The following is a 19,837-nucleotide window of genomic DNA, read 5'->3' as shown; positions in this document are numbered from 1 at the left end:
AAGTTTATGAATTTTATTCTTTTTAAAGGACCAACTTTTGGTTTCATTGATTTTCTTTACTGTCTTCCTATTCTCTATTTCATTAATTTTAACTCTTGTCCTATTACTTTTAGGAGGGCCTCTTAAGGAGGGGTTGTATGCTGGCTTAAATTGAGGGTTGGTCAAAGTTCAAAAGCCTGGGGGAAGGAAGCTTAATATTTTCTCTAGATCAGTGAGTACAAGCAATTCAGCTAAGAATTTGCTTCATTTATGAAGCCAAGAATGGTAATTTTCAGGACAGTCTGTGTCTGATTTTGTTATAAGTAAATGGGGGAAGGGAGATAAACATCTGTGAGTCTTATCTAAGTCACCCGGGGAAGGATGGTTCTTTATAATAAGCCATTTCCTGGAACACGCAGGCGATGGGCAGGGGGGTTACTACAACCTTATAGAAATAAAATTTCTTTAACTCTGCCTATATTTCAGGGTATAGTCCTCAGGTAAAGCTTCACATTGTCAAGAAGCACTTGAAAATACCTTTTTTCCATAAAAACACAATGAAACTAATACTATGTAACGGAATATTCCAAAGCACTAGTTCTTATAAATAACTATTGGCCAAAATACAAATAACTGACCCAATTCAAAATTCTCTAAGATTTCATTAAGATCCTTTTGTAGTTCATAAGCCTGATGCATGGGTGTTCACGCGCATGTGTGAGATGTGCCTCCCTCAAACCTTGTTATGGCACCAGCCCATTACCGGTCTGTCATGAAAAAAAAAAATATTTCAGTAAAAGAGGATACTTCTAGTATCCTTTTTAAAATTTGAATTGGAAGCAAATAGTATTTCATCCCAGCATGTTAAAATTGCAAGGGTCATCTACCCCAGCTTACCATTTGCTAAACACCCATCAGTCACCAGTGGAACACACATTTCCAATGCTAAAGGTCTTGACTGCTTGGTGAAAACCACTTTGCAACACTGGTGTTGGAAATTACTTTCTTATATTAAGCTGAAATCTACCTCATTGGAACCTCTGCTCATAAGTAAGTCCTGAGTCTCATGTAGTTCAGACCTTGTCTCTTCTGCCCCATCTGGCTACTTATCTCCAGTTTCTTCTGCCAGTCTTCCGGTGGCATAGCCCCAAACCCTTTCATTTCATAGTTTGTCACTGCCCTTTTTAAGAGGACTGGGGTGCTCAGAACTTATTGGCTGACCCTAGCTCTTCCTTTGGCCTGGTCACTATATTTGAAAAGTGCTACCTGAAATCATAAGAGCTTTTTTGTTTTGTTTTTAACAGCCATTTTCTATTGTTGATTCATTTTAGTTTTGGTTACAACTGAAATATCTGTCTTTCACATGAAATATAGCTGCTTCTCATTTGCCTTTCTTCACAAAGTCTGTTCTAACTACACATTTCCTTGGCTTCAGCCTCATGCTTGATGCAGAAGTGAGGAGAGTGCAATAAAAATTTGAACAGTTGCTTGGATTTTTGCAGTAATAGATTGTCAGTTGGGGTCATATGACTCTCAGGTGCTAGAAAATACTCTGCCTTTCAGAACGTAACCGTGGGCACACTGAATGCAACTGTATAAAAATGAATGTGAATTTTTAAAGGTAGCATAATTAAAGTTTGTACATTTTAACAGTTTATGTAAATCTGTCTCACAGAATACATGTAATTTTCTCTGAGGTGGATGTTGTGATACTTGATCAATATTTGTCACCTACAGTAAATGTACCATTGGTCTTGGAGGTATTTCTGTGTGTGTTTTTAGCCCATTCTCATATATTTCACTCCTCATCTTCCGAATGATCCTGTGGTACAGACATGACCTTCAGTTTCAGGTAGAGAAGCTGACTCGTGGTGAGTAAATGTCATACTACCAATAAGAAGTACTGGAGCCTGAAATCAAACCTGGACTCAATTTCAATACACAGGTTCCTACTCTTCAGTGGTGCTTCTCAGGTTGATAGGAAAACCTCTCACCTTTAGAAAATTATACAAAAATAAACATTGTGGCCGGATGCGGTGGCTCACGCCTGTAATCCCAGCACTTTGGGAGGCCAAGGCGGGTGGATCACTTGAGGTCAGGAGGAGTTTGAGACCAGCCTGGCCAACATGGTGAAACCCCATGTCTACCAAAAATACAAAAACTAGCCAGGTGTGGTGGCGGGCGCCTGTAATCCTAGCTACTTGGGAAGCTGAGGCAGGAGAATCACTTGAGCCCCGGAGGCAGGGGTTGTAGTGAGCTGAGATTGTGCCACTGCACTCCAGCCTGGGCAACAGAGTGAAACTCCATCATCATCTCAAAACAAAACAAAACAAAAAAAATTGTGTAGGACTCAGGCTAGAACATTGAAATATATTCAAAACAACACCAATAATGCATATCCTCTTTATTTGGCTTTTTAAAATCACTGTTTATTCCATTTGGTAGAGGGTTTTATTTTTTTCCATACAAATATTTGAACAATTTTGAATTCCCCAAAACCATACATAGACGATAAATACCATGCTATTAAAGTATTAAATTTGTACAAAAATACTTTACAGTTTAATACTTGTTTGTTACAAATAAAAATACATATTTAAGTGACTCATGATCTTTTTTTCTTTTTTCTTAACATGATTCTGCTTTATACTTTCTTGCCCTGGCGGTTCTGAAATGTGATTGAAATAATATTTTTTTTGCACAAAAAGAAAGGTGATTTTTTTTTTTTTATATTTCCTTGAACAAAGGACACAGTGTTTGAATGCTTTGCCTAAGTGGTAGTTTGAATTATTGACCAAAATGAAAATGTTTGGAAAATAATAATTTCAATATGGAGAGTCTACCATCAATATACAGATCTATTTATTTTTTTATATTCACCAAATAACAGTTATTAGTGTAGCTATTCAAAATATCTGAACAAATAAATGAAAACAGTTGCTGACAAACATTTAAAGCAACTGTCACAATTTATTGCTTTGAGGGATGGTAATAATTGGCAATGCATTTGTGAAAAATGTATTTACAATTTCGGTAAGTGGCATGGCTCAGAGCAAAAGATAGTCCAGTGTCATTTTTAGGTACATGTGCTGTACACCCTCGATAGTACCAGTTTTCAAAACATGTCAAGCAGTATGAGTTTGGTTTGCCTATCATTAAGATGAACCTCATTTTAATAGACTCTTCATTCTCTGAAGTTCTTAGTCTTGAATTTTAAAAATAAGATAATATAACTAATTCTCGTGTTTACTACACACTCTAATTCATTATCAGAGATTTTCAGCTATTAAAAATGTGTCCTTAAAAAAAAAAAAAGGTCACAAGACATATCCTGTTTGATAATTTGTTGCATAGGGAATAGCATACATCTTAGTTAAAATCATTCCTATACGTGGGCAAAACATTTACCACCACCTATTATGGTCTCCTACGTGCATCATTGCTGAAACATTTTAAGATAACTTACTTAATTTTATACCTGTACCCCTCCCACTGTGGTAGTCCCAGCAGTTTACCAAACACTAGTTCCCCTAGTAGAGCCAGCCTATGAGAAGAAAAGCTTTGTTGGCGAAGTTCTTACATTAATGACTTCATAGTGAGAAACTGATTTCAAAGTGAATTAAGGAAATCATCATAGAGAATATTTTCAAACAGATGTTTCTCTTTTTAAAAAGTGATAGTAAGATGAACTTGTAAAAAATTTCCTCTGATGTTAATTGTAGAGTTGGGGGGGAAGGCCTATTTTTCTCTACCGTTGGGACTGGCAGGGCATTGCCCACCATATACCATAGTGGTCACCAAAAAAGAAACCTCTTCAACTTGAAAAGGGAAGTGAACATGAGCCATGAGAGAGATTTAAAAGACCCCTGTGCTTGCAGTTAATGCCACGTTGATTGATTATCTGTGCTTCAAATGTCACAGAAATCTTAAAGGGATTTTTAGCACCATGTAGATATTGTCTTTTGTCCTGCTTTATAAAAAGCGTTGCTATAATGTATTAGTGGGTTCTCGTGTCTCCAAATTACCACCGTGGCTAGGCTGCTGGAAAAAAGCACTGTTCTGTTCACTCCAATCTCCTGGTAGACTCTGTTGTTCTATAGACTTCTGTGAAGCCAGTGGGTTTCTACTAATAACCAGGTCCAGCTTATTCCCGGATTCTGCTATGAGGGGCACAACAAGGCAGCAGTCAAAGTCTCTGGTTCGGACATGATTCACCTGAAAGGTCAAGAACAGCCATTTTGAATTATCGTTGTAACCATAATTCCCAAAACCCAGAGTAACATTTCAGGTGCAACAAGTTGTTTGAAGTCATGAAGGTGCTAAAATGAGCGCCATGAGGTCTATCCTTGTGACTATGCTGTGACATGGCTACTGGCTCAATTGCCATTGTCTACTAGTAAATTGTAAGACTCTCGAGGGCAAGGAAGACATACACATCCTACCTATCCGCATGCCAAGGAGGTGGCTCCACCCACAGTGGGGGTGCTCCAAGTGCTGAATATTATCCCTAATTTACAGATGAGAAAAGCAAGCCACAAAGAGGTTAAGAGCTTTGCCTTAGATCAGCAGTTGGTAAGGGTCATAGGATGTAATCCCAGGCCAACTGGCTGATCTCAAAGCCTGTGCTCTGAATCACGATGCTGAACTACCTCTCCTACAAGCGAGCTCCACCAGGTGCAGTGGCTCACACCTGTCATTGTGGCACTTGAGGAGACCAAGATGGGAGGATCGCTTGATGCCAGGAGTTTGAGACCAGCCTGGGCAACATAGTGAGACCCTATCTCTACTAAGAATAAGAAAATTTTTTTTAAAAAATGAGCTTATCCCCTCTTCAGCTTATACATGCACCCATCGTCTTCCATTTCTCCTTCTTCACCAACACAAGTTTTTAAAATCACCCACATGCAGGTTCTACTCCTTGACCTTCCATTCTCTCCTCAGTTTTTTCAGGTCCTCCCTGACAGGTTGCACTGCTGGGAAATGACCCTACTTGTCAAATCCAGGAATGTTCTGGAGTTTGCATCCTCCTTGGCGTTTAGCATGTGCCGCTCGTGACACCTCCTCACCCTTAAAACTCTCCTTCCTTAGTTCTACAACCCCACTTCGTTTTGATCCTTTTACCATTTTAACTGCTCGCTTTCAGTCCTTTCCTGCCTTTATTTCTTCCTGTCCTTTACATTTGGTTATTGTGGCCAGGTGCAGTAGCTCACACCTGTAATCCCAGTACTTTGGGAGGCTGAGGTGGGCGGATCCCCTGAGGTCAGGAGTTCGAGACCAGCCTGCCCAAAATGGTGAAACTCCATCTCTACTAAAAATACAAAATTAGCCGGGCATGGTGATGGGCACCTGTAATCCCAGCTACTCAGGAGCTGGCTGAGGCAGGAGAATCGCTTGAACCTGGGAGGCATGGGTTGCAGTGAGCCAAGATTACGCCACTGCACTCCAGCCTGGATGACAACAGAGAAACTCTGTCTGAAATAAATAAATACATAGATACATTTTGTTACTGTTAGAATCCATCCTTGGTTCTGTTCTCTTCTTTGTTATAAGGCCACCAAGGGAAACTTGTCCTAAACCCCACCCTTCAGTATCCTAAATCTTTAACTCTGGCTCTAATATCTCTCCTCACCAACAGATCCAAACCATCAAATGCTTCCCAGACTGCTCTATCACAATGTGCTGAAAATATTAAAGACTCATTAGTTCTGAAACAGGTGTCTTATCTTACCTACCCCTACCTGGACTCCTTGCCTGTGATCTTCTCCTCCCCAACCCACCTTCGATACACCCATAATAATATTGTATTGCCTTTCTATGTTACCAATTATATCATTATCCTGCTTAAGAAACTAATATGCCTCCAGCATAAAGTTCAAGAGCTTTAGCATCACATTCAAGGCCCTTTATAATCTGAATGTAGTCTACTTTTACAGCCTCAACTTCGATGAGAGTAGAGCTAGCTCTAAGTTATGGATTAGGAAGACACTCATAGAGGGTAAGTAACTTGTCCATAGTTATTCATTCAGCAAATATTAGCATGTCTGTGGAAAACAAAGTGTCCCCAAACTCCTAGGATAAGACTAATTGTTCTATTGCCATAGTAAAAATCATCACCAGAATTGATTCCAAAACTATCAAATTGATCAGTGACAACTTGCTTCAGCGAACACATCCCTGAAAGCCAACCAATCAGTGGCAGCCTCCTGCTTTGAAAGTCAGCTGTTTGGTGACAAACTGTTTCCAGGTGAGTACACTGCTAAGACTGACTTCAACCCACTCCATTTTCCTGCAAAATGCTCTTCCCAAAAACTGTACATAAGATCAGAAATTTGCTTTCCTAAATAAAACTATACCTGATCTCAATGTTACTATATTTAAAGTAAGCAAGGTTCAGCTTTTTGGTTTCAGATATTGTGAGAGATACTGAGATATCAAATACCACATAATGGGAAATGAGAGAATAAGGTACTATCCCTGCTCTCAAAAAGTTTACAATCTGCTGGGGAGTATATGCAGGGAAACAGGAAGGTGTTTTCTTTTTTTTTTTTTTTTTTGAAACTCACTCTGCACCCAGGCTGGAGTGCAGTGGCATGATCTCGGCTCACTGCAACCTCTGAACAGGCAGTTTTAATAATGTAAATTCTACCAAAAGCAAAAGCTGCTGTTCGATATAGGAGGGGCCCCTAGTCCAGACTTGAGGTAAAGGAGGTTGGGTGGTGTCTGGTGAAGTTAGGCTTTGAAGGGGAGTCCTCTAAACTAGTGGTTTTCAATTTGGCTGCTCATTGGAATCACTGGGGGAGGTGTAAAAACACACCGATGCCGCATGTGTCTCCTAGAGTCGCTGGTTTAATTGGTCTGGCATTTGATTGAACATTGGGATACATTCTCTAGGTGATTCCATTTTTTCAATCAAGGTTGAGAATCGCTGATCTATGTGAGACCAAAAAGTTGAGTCGGAATGAGGCAGGTAAGGCCTAGGGATTAGAAGAGCATTCAGAGAAAGGAAAGAGTATATAAGGCTCAGAGCCAATGCACTTCTATTCTGCTGCACAGTACTGAGCACTTTTATGTGACAGCATTGTTCTTGGAACTGAGAATAGAGTGGAGAATAAAATCGCTGCCCTCATGGAGTTACATTCTAGTGGGCAACACAGAATAAGCAAATAATTAGCATCATCTGTGGTTGTACTGCGAACCAAGAAAGAAGGGTGAAGAATGGAGAGGCAGGAAAGGCCCTTTTAGACAGAGTGGTTTAAGTAGCAGCATGTGAGCAGGGACCTGAAGTAGAGGAAGGAGCAGGGAAGGAGCCTGTGCATGTTTAGCAGAGAAGCGCCACAAGCTCAGGGCACAGCAGGTGCAAAGGCCAGGAGGTGGCAGCATACACCATTCCTGAAACAAATCCAGCTGAAGCTAGAGAGTATATGAAGAGGTTGCGCGCAGTGGCTCACACCTATAATCCCAGCACTTTGGGAGGCCGAGGCGGGTGGATCACTTGAGGTCAGGAGTATGAGACCAGCCTGGCCAACCTGGTGAAACATGGTCTCTACTAAAAATACAAAAATTAGCCACGCATGGTGGTGTGCACCTGTAATCCCAGCTACTCGGGAGGCTGAGGCAGGAGAATCACTTGAATGCAGGAGGCGGAGGTTGCAGTGAGTTAAGATCGTGCCACTGCACTCCAGCCTGAGAGACAGAGAGACTCTGTCTCAGAAAAAAAAAAAAAAAAAAAGGAAAAAAGATTCTAACTAACTTTCCATCAACTTCAAAAGGTCCGTCAACAACCCTCCAATTAGTTAGCAAATTGCATTCTGGCTGGGTGTGGTGGAAGTCACCTGTAATCCCAGCTACTTGGGAGGCCGAGGCAGGAGAATCTCTTGAACCTGCGAGGTGGCGGTTGCAGTGAACCGAGATCACGCCACTCCACTCCAGTGACAGAGCGAGACTGTGTCTCAAAAATGAATGAATGAATGAAGAGGCAAGACAAGATGCTGGCAAGGTAAGAGAGGCCAAATCCCTGGGGCCTTGTAGGTCATGTAGAAGACAAGTGGTAGGAAGGACTAGACTGGTGGCGCCTGGAGTTGGATAACTACGTCATATTTATGGGACTACTGTGCGATGGTGGGAGATGACCGTGGTTGGGTGGAGTCTGTGAGATTGGGAAAGATGGCTCTGAGCTCAGTGCTGAAAAAAACTGGTAAGAAACCACAGAACTTTGGGGTCTGTGTTAGAATTTACTAGAGCTGAAAATTCTTTATTCAGCTGTTTGCTTCTACTGATTCCATAATCTTGATGACAAAGGCTGAAAGGAAAAAGAGCAAAGGGCCCCAAATATGCAGGAGGATGTGGAGGAAGCTCCCAGTGAGAAATTACTTGCAAGGAATTAAAATTCCACCTGAGGTCTTACCTGTAAGAGCCTGTCATAGGGCTTTAAGCCACCAAGATCTCCTGGCCCAGCTGGGCGAATATTTTTGACATACACTCCTTTCTCCAGTAAGCCATCTGCTACACTGAACCCAAAGTCCTCCATGTCAGAGTCCTTGTACAAGGTCACCTGAAGAGAGAGAAAATGAGATGTGAATATTTAGCTGGGGTGGAGACTTTTCCTTCTGCAACTTCTTGATAAACAATCTTTTCACACGAATTTAGTCACATCATGATTTGCAATATCAGCATCAGTCAGCTCCCTGCACCAATCCTGCAGCTTTTTTTTTCCCACTCCAAGAATATCTTTGGACTTTATGAATTCCCAACCAAAGCTGAAAAAGGAGGAGAACTGGAACGTCTGGGTCCTCCCTCCCTCCTTTGCAGTCGTCATCAGGGGGATATAGGAGAGAACTTCCTCAAGGCAAGTTGACTTCTACTATTTTCCTGGGGCAACCCCTGGTCAGAGGAGCTGCCCGCAGCAGCCCTTTACAACTGCTGAGATGTTGGGGAATAAGCCAAAGGCCTTTCCTTCCTCCCCACTCCTGCCTGGTGCTCTGCTAAGCACAGTGCTCGGCGTATCCTCTCTTTGGGCAAGTACCATGAAGTTCATCCTTTTATTTGCTCTGGAACCCCCAATGAGCACCATCACGGAACACTATGTAAAAGACCTGAATGTGTTTCTATGACAACACCTTGCTCCGCACCTCGGCTTAACTCGCTCCCTCAGCATTTGTCTAGGGTTTGATTTGGTAACTGAAGGCATCTACCCTGAGTGCTGCGGCCTGCCCCCCACCCCGGGTCTCTCTGCATCTAAGGCCAACCACAGCTGGCTAAAGCCTCACTCCCCCACCAGCCCTCACTCCTTCACCTGACCACCTGCGAGTGTTCATCTGAGGCTAAAATAATCATTTGTATATTCATCAAATATTTACTGAGTTCCTACCATATTGTAAGCACAGCATGGGGTGCTAGAAACAGCAGTGAACAAGAGGAAGAAAAGCCTGCCTTCCAGAGGCACACACATGAATATGTAGCAGTCCCCAAGCTTTCACCGCACTGGGCACTGCGCCCAGCAGCACACTCAGCGCTTGATGCTCAGTTAACGTTTGAGGGGGCCACGGGTTTTACCAAGTTGTGCCAGATGCCCTCCACAAAGACTTCAAGCAATGGTCAGGCTTAATTTTCTACTGTAATTATATATATATATATTTGTTTTTACACAACTAATGCATGAATACATTCTTGTAAAATAGTCAAAACAAAAACAAAATCAGAGCTATGCGCGGCAAAATGTGAAGGTTAAAACTCTTATAGCAAGTATCTTTGTTTATATCCAGTGATTTTACTTCAGAGGGCTATGGCATTCTGAAGGCAATATGAAAGTAGTCAGTGTGTGGGTTTTTATTTTACTGGTCAGACAGCTAAAATATCAAGCTGACTGGGTCAATACTATTCACCAGCCAGTCCCAGTGGTTATTGCCATATTAGAGGTGAGGAAATTCAATTTCACTGGGGTTATGTAACCCGCCCAAGGCCACAAAGGTAAGAATGGTGGGGACGTGTCTGTCAGACTCCAGACACCAAGTGCCTAATGGTTCTATTCTCCTGCCACTAAACATGCACCTCTCGGCCTCACCACTTTCAGTGTCCTCCTGGACAGGAGCCACCCTCAGGAGCCGGTGAAAATGCAGTCTCAGACCCACCCCAGACCGACTGAAAATCTGCAGAACTAATGTTCCCTGAGACGACCCTCTTCACATGCTCATTCCATCATTGTGTGTGCATGTGAGTGTGTGTGTGCCCACACACTGGACACTACTATGCGTCAGGGACTGTTTTAGGGACTGAGAATATTTTTCACAGGATAGAGTGAAAAAAAAAGTAGAGCAGTGAGCAAAACACAACCTTTATGAGGACAGCCCAGTGAAGAAATCTGATTTAATCCTTATAACGATTCCGTAAGATGGGTAAGAGTCTTCATTTTAAGAGGTGACAGATATAAAGTTTTCTCAGTCTGCCCTCACTTATACAGGCATAGAGTAGTAAGCCCCACTTACTACTAAAGGGTGTGTGGGGTTATGTGTGTGTGTAGCCTAGTGACACCCAGCACCCCCACACCGGCCCCACCACCCACCGCCCATCTAACATGCTCACTGGTGATGCTTAGGGAGAAGTGGTTAGGTTCACACTGTGTGGTTGACAGCACCCCTACCTTCCAAAGCAATACTCACCAGGGGGAGAGGGGAAGACTTTGCTGGTGGCCTGGGCTCAGGTTTGTGGCAGATCCCCACTCCCCAGCTCCTTGAGGGGAGTAGAGGTCCTTTTTGCTCATGGATATATCTCAAGCCCCCAAGGCAGCACCTGTCACATAGTGGGGTTAGTATTTTGATGGACAGAAAGGGCTTGTCCTGAACCTTATGAGGCCGAGGATCAGCCATGATGTCCTGTGCCTTTATGAATCATTGCAGAGAAAGAGAGTGTGAACTAAGAGAGATTTAATTCTGGAGTTCCAGCCATCCCCCTCACCCCTCACCCAAGGCCATGCTGGGAATCAGGAAGGCTGTCCCATGACAGAGTGGCCAGGCAAGACAAAGCTCCAAGGTCGACACTGTGTGGACACGAGAGGGAGGGCACTTCTGGTACCAGGGCCAGGCCGGCCTACCTGTGGGCTGAGGAGACCCAGATTCCCAGACAGTGAGGAAGGTAGGGGGAGGGTCCTCCAACAGGGGATGCTAGACTTCTTGCTAGTAAGGCCTGTGGGAGTTGAGTGAGCAGTTTAGAAAGCAAAGAGATATTGTCTCTACCAGCTTGTGGAGCAGATCATATACAGACAGGGAAATGAAAGCTCAAAGAGAAATAGCAACTTGCCCAGGATCAAACTGATGGCAACAGAGAATCGGCTCAAATCAAGGCTTCTGACTGCAAAGCTTAGATCTTGCCATAGCACACTCTCTCCTTGCCTAGCACACAGTTGTTTAATAAATACTCATGGCAGAGAGGAATATTTAGGCTGTTCCACAATTATGTTTTTGCCTTAGGCCAGATAGGAGATTTCTGCTCCTCTTTCCTAAGGAAAGGAAGAGTAAGTCACTGGAAGAAAATATTCTTAGTGAAAATTTCATATATATTCTAGAGTAGAGAGGTTGGAACACCCATCTATTCACCACTCAGATCCAACAACCACCAAGAGCTTGCCATGTTTCCTTCAGCTATCCTTCTCTTCTTCGGGGGAGTGTTTTCAAGCAAACACCAGTCCGCATGTCATTTCACTCCTACATACTTCAGTATACACCTCCAAAAAATATGATCACTTTCTTTCATAATCTCCACATCATTAATTCACTGGCAACAGCAACTCTTCTTACATGATAGCCACCACTTCCTAGTCCATAATTTCCCCAACTGTCTCAAAAATGATTTTTTATTTTTATTTTATTTTTAATTTTTTGAGACAAGATCTTGCTCTGTCACCCAGGCAGGAGTGCAGTGGCATGACCTCGGCTCACTGCAACTTGGCTCACTGCCTCCTGGGTTCAAGCAATTCTCCTATCTCAGCCACCTGAGTATCTGGGATTACAGGCATGAGCCACCACATCTAGCTAATTTTTCTATTTTTAATAGAGACAGGGTTTCGCCATGTTGACCAGGCTGGTCTTGAACTCCTGAGCTCAAGTGATCCGCCCGCCTTGGCCTCCCAAAGTGCTGGGATTACAGGTGTGAGCCACTGTGCCCGGCCTCAAAAAAATTTTTTTAAGTTGGCTTGCTTAAGTCAGAATCCCAACAAAGTCCACACACTACCTCTGTGTTAAGTCTGTTAAATCTCCTCTTACCTGTGGTGGCTTCTCGTCCTTCCCCCTGTGCTGCTGATCTATTGCTGAAACTGTGTCATTTGCTCTGTAGTATATTCCTCTGTCTCCCACATTTCTCTAAATGGAAGTTAAATCTAGATGCTTGATTTCAGTCGAGGTTAGCTTTGAGGTGGGGACTGGGGGCAGGAACAGTTCACAGGTGGCACAGTGCTTCCTATCACATCATGTCTAGCTGTCCTACTTTGGGTGGGTCCAGGTGATGACAGCCTCATTCCTCTATTGTCAGGGTTCTCATCAATCTTTAATCTAAAGGTTTTATTTATTGATCACTGTCTGAATCAAAATTTCATTAGGGGTTGCAAAGCGATAATCTTTTTCTAATCCTATTAATATCTTCTGTATTTATTAGCTTAAATGATTTTGTAAAGGAGAATTCTCTTTTATCAATTAGTGCTGCTTTGTTACTCTGAAATACAGCTTTTACAAGAAGGGCAGAATGAATGAATGCTAATTCTTTCCTTTCAATTTCAAAACAGGGAATTTGTTCACTAAATACTTCGAATGGTGGCCCAATGAGAATTTGTGTGTGGGGAAGGTGGGGGATGGGATCAATATGAACCTGTAGATTTTGATATATTCAATGCATTTTTTGTTTGTGTTTTGAGACTGAGTCTCACTCTGTCGGCCAGGCTGGAGTGCAGTGGCACAATCTCGGCTCATTGAAACCTCCATCTCCTGGGTTCAAGCAATTCTCGTGCCTCAGCCTCCTGAGTATCTGAGATTACAGGCACCTGCCCCTACGCCCGGCTAATGTTTATATTTTTAGTAGAGATGGGGTTTCGCCACGTTGGCCAGGCTGGTCTTGAACTCCTGATCTCGAGTGATCTGCACACCTTGGCCTTCTAAAAGTGCTGGGATTACAGGCGTAAGCCACCACACCCAGCCTATTCAACGCATTTCAATCAGTTGCATTATTATTCTTTTGGATGCTCAAATGTTCTCATCTTTGGCCACAGGAAGTCTTTCATGTTGACTCCTGTGTCCTTTTGATGGGATCCATTGGTTTTGGTCGCTTCTTTACTTTCTGGCACAAAATATGACTCACCATGAATAGTTCTTATCCCCGATCTGGAATCAGCTATTCCTCCAAGGAGCCTTCGCTGGAGGAAATATTGTTGATTTATATTCTATTCTAGTCCTTTTTGTTTCTTTTTTGAGACAGGGTCTCACTCTGTCACCCAGACTGGAATGCAGTGGTGTGATCTCGGCTCACTGCAACCTCCACCTCCCAGGCTCAAGTGATTTCTCCTGTCTCAGCCTCCCAAGTAGCTGGGATTACAGGCGCATGCCACTCCTGCCTGGCTAATTTTTGTAGTTTTAGCAGAGACAGGGTTTCGCCATGTTGGCCAGGATGGTCTTGAACTCCTTACCTAAAATGAGCTCCTGACCTCCTGCCATGGCCTCCTAAATTGCTGGGATTACAGGCATGAGCCACCGCACCTGGCCTATTCTAGTCCTTTTCCTTCTATCTCCATGCTGCTTTCTCAAAGGGATGAAGAGGAGAAAAAGTGAGAGAAGGAAAAAAATGAGAAGGAGGCTAGTAGTTATTAGAATTGGTAATAGATTGACATTCTTCAGACCCTGTTTACTAGTGGGTGAAATCTCTCTGCCCGAGGTTCCTGCTTATGTCCCACTCTGGCTTTATCTGTGGGATCTCTTGCCTTTTTGCCCCTTTTCTGTCTTTGTTCTTAGCCACGTTTTCTCCACATGGCAAGCAACACACCTGGGGCAGGGACCGTCGCCACCATTCCTAGAGGGTGGGGCATCCTCCTTGCTATCTCCATTCCACTTGCAACTAGGTACAGAGGTGCAGTCCTGCAGACTCTGTGCCTACGGCTAGTTGGGAAAGTGCATCAGCTTCTGCTCCGCAGGCCTAGCCATATCCTTGAGGTGCACCCACATGTGAGGGTGCTAAATCTTAAGCTTTCAATGGGAGCTAGGAAACTCACTTTGGTCTTAGATCTGAGGCATGTTTTCCAACATAGTAAACCAGAATCCTTGCATTTGAGGAAACATTTGGTGTGGGCCTGGAATAATAGTGAAGTTCTTCATGACTCTATTGGCCTGTGATTCTTGGGTGTCTGCACCACAGGCCAGAACCCAGGAGGGGCACAAGGAAGAGTGGCACCTAAAACTAACACCACCAACCAATGGTAGTACACCAACCAAAGCATTAGAGATGAGTGCCAACCACAGTGGGTTAGCAGAGTAGCTCATTAACTTCAAGGTCACAGTTATTGGCAAAAAGCCTTGGTTTTTCTGAGCCTCAGAGTTGAAGAGTTGATGGAAAACTCTTCAGGATGAGAGGCTAATAAATAGTTTAAATCTAAAAGTAATCTATTTCTCCAGAGACATTTAATCCAGTAACCTTTAATCTCCCAAGGTTAAAGGATACTGAATTTCAATAGCCAGCTATATGGTTCTCCTGGAAGTAGCCTAGTAATGGCAAATTAACAAAAATAAAATTATTTTAAAACTACATAAAAGATAAGAGTCTAGAAATCAATAATTAACAAAAATGGGGAGCACAGGGGGCTGTTCTCAAACCAGTAGCAATGAACTGTGCCATATAGCCCTGTTTACCTGGATATTGGTAGTGGTTACCTTGGATTTACTTCCTGTGCAAAAATAATTCTAAGGATTCTGAGGTTTAAGTTCATACTTCCCCCTACCCCTGGAAATGAATCTCTTATCCAGTTACTTTCTTACATATGATTGCTTTTGATCTTACAACACCTCTGGGCAGCAAAATCATTGCCTTTCCAAGAATGAGGATACTGAACCTTGAAAAAGTTGATGGACTGACTTGTCCAGTTAGAATGCAGAAGCATCAGGATTCAATACTAGAATATCTGACCTCATTTGCTGTGTTCTTTCCACCAAATCATGATTTTTTTTTTTTTTTTTGAGATGTAATCTCCTAGCTGGTCAGGCAGCCTTTATTCATTTCCAACTGCCCAACCAACTAAAGATGAATAATTAATCATGCCCACTGGGTTTCTTCTCATCAGAGCCCTTTGTGGCTTTCCAAGAACATCTGCATAAAGTCCTGCTCCATGCTCCTATGGCTCACCAACCTGTCAGTTGGCTTTGCATTCTACCCTAGCCTGTGTAAAGCAAAATTTTTCTTGTAGGGTCTGTCTTTTGTGCTGACTAGAGGATGCCCCCGGAGAACCTGGACCATGAACACAGTTGCAAGGTTTTTCTGTTCTAAAAGAGCCAATGAGCTTCTTGGAACATAACACTCAGGGCTAGGATACAGTTCTACAAAGCTCAGTTCAATTTTAACTATTTGTCAGCATGTGCTGCAATTGCTTCTAACCCTCCTGAGAACAGAAGCTTTCACAGGAGGCAGGGTGGGTTCACCATGATTCACATTCAGCCTTGTTTTATATTTCTAAGCAAGTCTACCGACATGTTTGAACAACAGCAAGGCCAAGATCAGAAACCCGATGCTTATGTTTTCAATTTTGACACATGTGAAAGGCTTTAGCTGCAGAGCCAACTCTCCCCACTTGGATTTTAAGGGCAATTGCATCTGCTGTCTTGAGCAAGTCATGGCAATTGACAGCCATCCCAGAAGCAGTCCTCAAGCTCTGACAGCTCCCTATGGCTCACTCCCTTGTCCCAATGGCCTTGAGAACCAAACTGACACCTACTTCTCAGAGACAGTTTTCCCATAAATCACCAGGCATTTTGGTTTACTCATGACAGATACCACTGGGGTAGCCCCATTCCTTTAATTCTGACAATTTAAGTAATGCCAGTTTTGAGGACAATCCTATACTACCTATGGTGCTGGAAGAAAACGAAATAGAATACAGTCTTCTAAACTGGAAGCCTGCAGCCCAAGAAGAAGCAATCTCAGTTTATACTACTAGAAACTCAGGGGTTTTGAGAGGAATTGGGTCAGAAGGCAGCTGCTGCCCTCCTGTCTGGGGAGTCTTCTTGGCTGAGGAGAGAAAGGAACAGCTGCTCCAAATGCCACCTCCTGCTTCATTCTGGCAACAGTGTGGCACCAAGAGCTGGAAAAAATGAGGGCTCAACAATGAGAGAATCAGTAGCTGGGATTTTGGCTGTAAGTATAAGCAAGCCAGGGGCTACCCTGGCCCTTGGGGAGCTGAGTCCCAACCAAAAAAGTTGCACAGTTTTTAAGATCTGTGGCAGACTTAGGTGCTGCCTTTCTCATTCATCCCAGAGCACCTTCATACATCTACTGGTTCACATAGTAACAAAAACGAAAGAGCTAGATCATTCTCCAAATTCTCCAAGAGATCAAACCAAGCTGCAAGCAAGCAGCTAGTCCCCTAGTTATTGCCAGCTCCATTGCTGGTCTTTTGCACTTGCCCCAGCCACCACCAAGCTGGCTGGCTGTGGCGGAGTCCCTGTTGCGGGTGTCTTTGCTCAGGCCTGCCTGCTGCCTGCTCACAGCACCCCTCCTGACTCAGCCTCTGCTTTCTAGCTCCCAGCTTGGCTCTGGCCTGGCCCTTCTCCAGCTTTTTCCCTTTTCCCAATTCCCTCTGCAACAGATTGACCTCCGTTCCTCTCAGGCCCATGTGGGCCTCCTTGACTCAGGAACATCCTGCAGCTCTGGGTGGGTGGCACACCCTCCACCCACCCTCGGAGCCTGTGGGACTGAGGGCCAGGCACACTGTCATTCAGGAAGGATGACAAGTTGCAACTAACCAAACTCCCACTGCACTCAAGGCTAACTGTCTTGATTTTATTTCCCCACTGTAGAAATTGCTGATGCCTGATATTACAAAGAGGCTGGGACAAGGAAAGAGCTCTGTACCCCATCTGAGAGAGAGGAAGAGACATGCCCTGGGCTAGAGTGTTACCAATTTAATCTTTTTTTTTTTTTTTTTTAATGAGACGGAGTTTCACTCTTGTTGCCCAAACTGGAGTGCAGTGGTGTGATCTCAGCTCACCACAATGTCCGCCTCCTGGGTTCAAGTGATTCTCCTGCCTCTGCTTCCTGAGTAGCTGGGATTACGGGCCTGCACCACCATGCCTGGTTAATTTTGTATTTTTAGTAGAGATGGGGTTTCTCCATGTTGGTCAGGCTGGTCTCCAACTCCTAACCTCAAATGATCCACCCACCTTGGCCTCCCAAAATGCTGGGATTACAGGCGCGAGTCACCGCGCCCAGCCTTCAATTTAATCTTTACTATAGCCTTGCCTGACAAGTCATATGGCAGAACAACAGTGGAGGAGGAGGACGATAGGACTGTTCTCCAAGAATCTGGACATGAGGGAAATGGAGTGACCTTCAGAAAGTACACCATTTGTAAGTGAACATCCTACAGATAATACTCAAACTTACATGCTAGAAATACGTACATTTGATCACAACAGAGATGCATAAGGATATCAGGGAGGGATGAATGGTCCTAGGCCAGAATAAGACTTAAGGGAAGCTATTAACATTTCTGAAGAGAGGTGGTGGTGGGTCCAGGACAGAAGCGATAAGATGTATGATCAAGCCCTGAGAAATAAGGCACACTAGACACTAGCGAGCCTGCCGCAGAGGCGTCTGAGTCTAGGGGATGACAATTCTCACTGCTTCTCTCGCTCAGAGCTCAGACTCTGCAAACGTGGATGGCAACTTGTAGAAAAGTGATAAGATGCAAATTGAATTCTGTCTGGTAGAGATGCAAATCATTTCTCCCCTCAGAAAAGATAACCTCAAAGGCTTTGATTTTATTTCCCGACAAGTTATTGGGCAGCTTTGATTCCAACTTAGAAAACTTATTCCAACATTTCTTTTCCCCACTGGTTGATATATCACATATCATATATATATCCTACTAACTTTATATATATATATACACACACACATATACACACACATATATACATATATATACACACACATATATGTGTGTGTGTGTGTGTGTGTGTGTGTGTGTATATATATATATAAAGTTTCTGTATCTCTTTTTTTTTTCCTTTTTGAGACAGGGTCTTGCTCTGTCACCCAGGCTGGGGTGCAGTGGTGAGGTCGTGGCTCACTGCAGGCTTGACCTCTCAGGCTCAAGTGATCTTCCCACCTCAGCCTCCTTAGCTGGGACCACAGGTGCGTGCCACCACACCTGGCTTTTTTTTTTTTTTTTTTAATTATTTTTTGTAGACACTGGGTCTCACTATGTTGCCCATACTGGTGTTTAACTTGTGGGCTCAAGTGATCCTCCTGCCTTGGCCTCCTAAAGTATTGAGATTACAGGTGTGAGCCACTGCACCTGGCCCTCCTTATGCCTCTTTAAACAAGTTTTGCCATCCTGTTATCATTCCTTGCTAATGAGTTAAATAAACATTTTTTGACATGAGCCAGTCATTTACATAAGAATTGTGTTTTTCAGGAAATTCTGTCATTTGTGACAATGTGGATGAACCTAGAGGACATTATGTTAAATGAAATAAGCCAGGCACAGAAAGACAAATACTGTATGATCTTGCTTATGTGTGGAATCTGAAAAAGTTGAACTCGTAGAAGCAAAAAGTAGAATGGTGGTTACTAGAGGCTGGGGTAAAGAGGAGACATTGGTCAATGGGTACAAAGTTGGTCAGCTGGCAGGAATAAGTTCCGGTGATCCACTAAACTGAAAGTTGACTACAGTTAATAATAATGTATATTTCAAAATCGCTAAAAGAGAAAATTTTAAATGTGGTGGGCATGGTGGCTCATGCCTATAATCCCAGCACTTTGGGAGGCCAAGGAAGGTGGATCATGAGGTCAGGAATTCAAGACCAGCCAGTCTGAGACCAGCTTGGCCAACATGATGAAACCTCATCTCCAATAAAAATACAAAAATTAGCCAGGCATGGTGGCATGCATCTGTAATCCCAGCTGCTTGGGAGGCTGAGGCAGGAGAATCGCTTGAACCCAGGAGGTGGAGGTTGCTGTGAGCCAAGATTGCACCACTGCACTCCAGCCTGGGTGACACAGCAAGACTCCATCTCAAAAAAAAAAAAAAAAAAAAAAAAAGAAAGAAAGAAAGAAAGAAATGATAAATGGTTGAGGTGTGAAAGGAAAATAAAATTAAAATCTCAGGACCTCAAACTCAGTAAGCCAAAGGAAACAGTGAAGATGGGCACTGGGTCCTGCAAACCTCCTTCCCATTTTGTTCCTACATAGATAGCTGCATACCTTTCTCATATTTTGCCCACAAGGAAATTCCCGGCGGGCCCTGAGATCTTTAAAGCAGTTCAGTTGAATTTCACCCCAACAAAGTAAATTAACAGTTTATCTTCACAAATATGGGACAAAGGACAGAACTCAAAGTCATCCTTCTGCTCACCTGAGAAAAATGCATATCTGACTCCTCCCTACCTATACTCTATACTTATTTTATCTTATGTAAAAATGCAGATTCGCTGAGCTCCAGATAAATGCATAATGGATCACTCCTTTCACATGAAAAATGAAATGAGGATGGTCAGGGCTGGATGCCATTATTTATTCAGTGAAGCTAATCAAAAGGCTCAAAAGAATGCAACAGCTTCCGTCTTTTATCCACCCTCTCCCTCTCTTTTTTTCTTTACTCTTTTTCCTTTAAATATTG

General features: G+C 43.3%; 1 protein-coding gene, 1 long non-coding RNA gene and 1 other non-coding gene across 22 annotated transcripts in view; 2 read left to right on the top strand and 1 right to left on the bottom strand.

The window, feature by feature from the left end:
- Positions 1-648: 648 nt before the first annotated feature.
- On the top strand, positions 649-752 carry LOC112205164 (small nucleolar RNA U13). The gene has a single exon (XR_002939013.1). It is a non-coding gene; the product is annotated as a small nucleolar RNA U13 (small nucleolar RNA).
- A 1,523-nt stretch (positions 753-2,275) lies between these two features.
- Positions 2,276-19,837, bottom strand: part of GRIP1 (glutamate receptor interacting protein 1) — a 716,800-nt gene continuing 699,238 nt past the window's right edge. For all 18 annotated transcript variants that reach the window (XM_054664158.2, XM_054664159.2, XM_016923073.4 and 15 more), the window contains 2 exons: positions 8,384-8,530; positions 2,276-4,194 (listed from right to left, as the gene is read on the bottom strand). In XM_054664158.2, coding sequence (XP_054520133.1) covers positions 3,967-4,194; positions 8,384-8,530 — 375 coding nt within the window. In that variant the 3' untranslated portion in view covers positions 2,276-3,966. The remainder of the gene's footprint in view (positions 4,195-8,383; positions 8,531-19,837) is intronic.
- Positions 8,271-19,837, top strand: part of LOC129136626 (uncharacterized) — a 29,062-nt gene continuing 17,495 nt past the window's right edge. Inside the window, exons 1-2 of one of the 3 annotated variants that reach the window (XR_010148275.1) lie at positions 8,271-9,572; positions 17,013-17,562. This is a non-coding gene — a long non-coding RNA (uncharacterized LOC129136626). The remainder of the gene's footprint in view (positions 9,573-17,012; positions 17,563-19,837) is intronic. The other 2 variants (XR_010148276.1, XR_010148277.1) reach the window with 2 other exon arrangements.

The sequence above is a fragment of the Pan troglodytes genome, chromosome 10, assembly GCF_028858775.2.
Source record: "Pan troglodytes isolate AG18354 chromosome 10, NHGRI_mPanTro3-v2.0_pri, whole genome shotgun sequence".
In the NCBI taxonomy this organism is placed as follows: domain Eukaryota; kingdom Metazoa; phylum Chordata; class Mammalia; order Primates; family Hominidae; genus Pan; species Pan troglodytes.
Note: the sequence above shows the minus strand (reverse complement) of the source record. Positions and strands in the feature narration are given on the sequence as shown.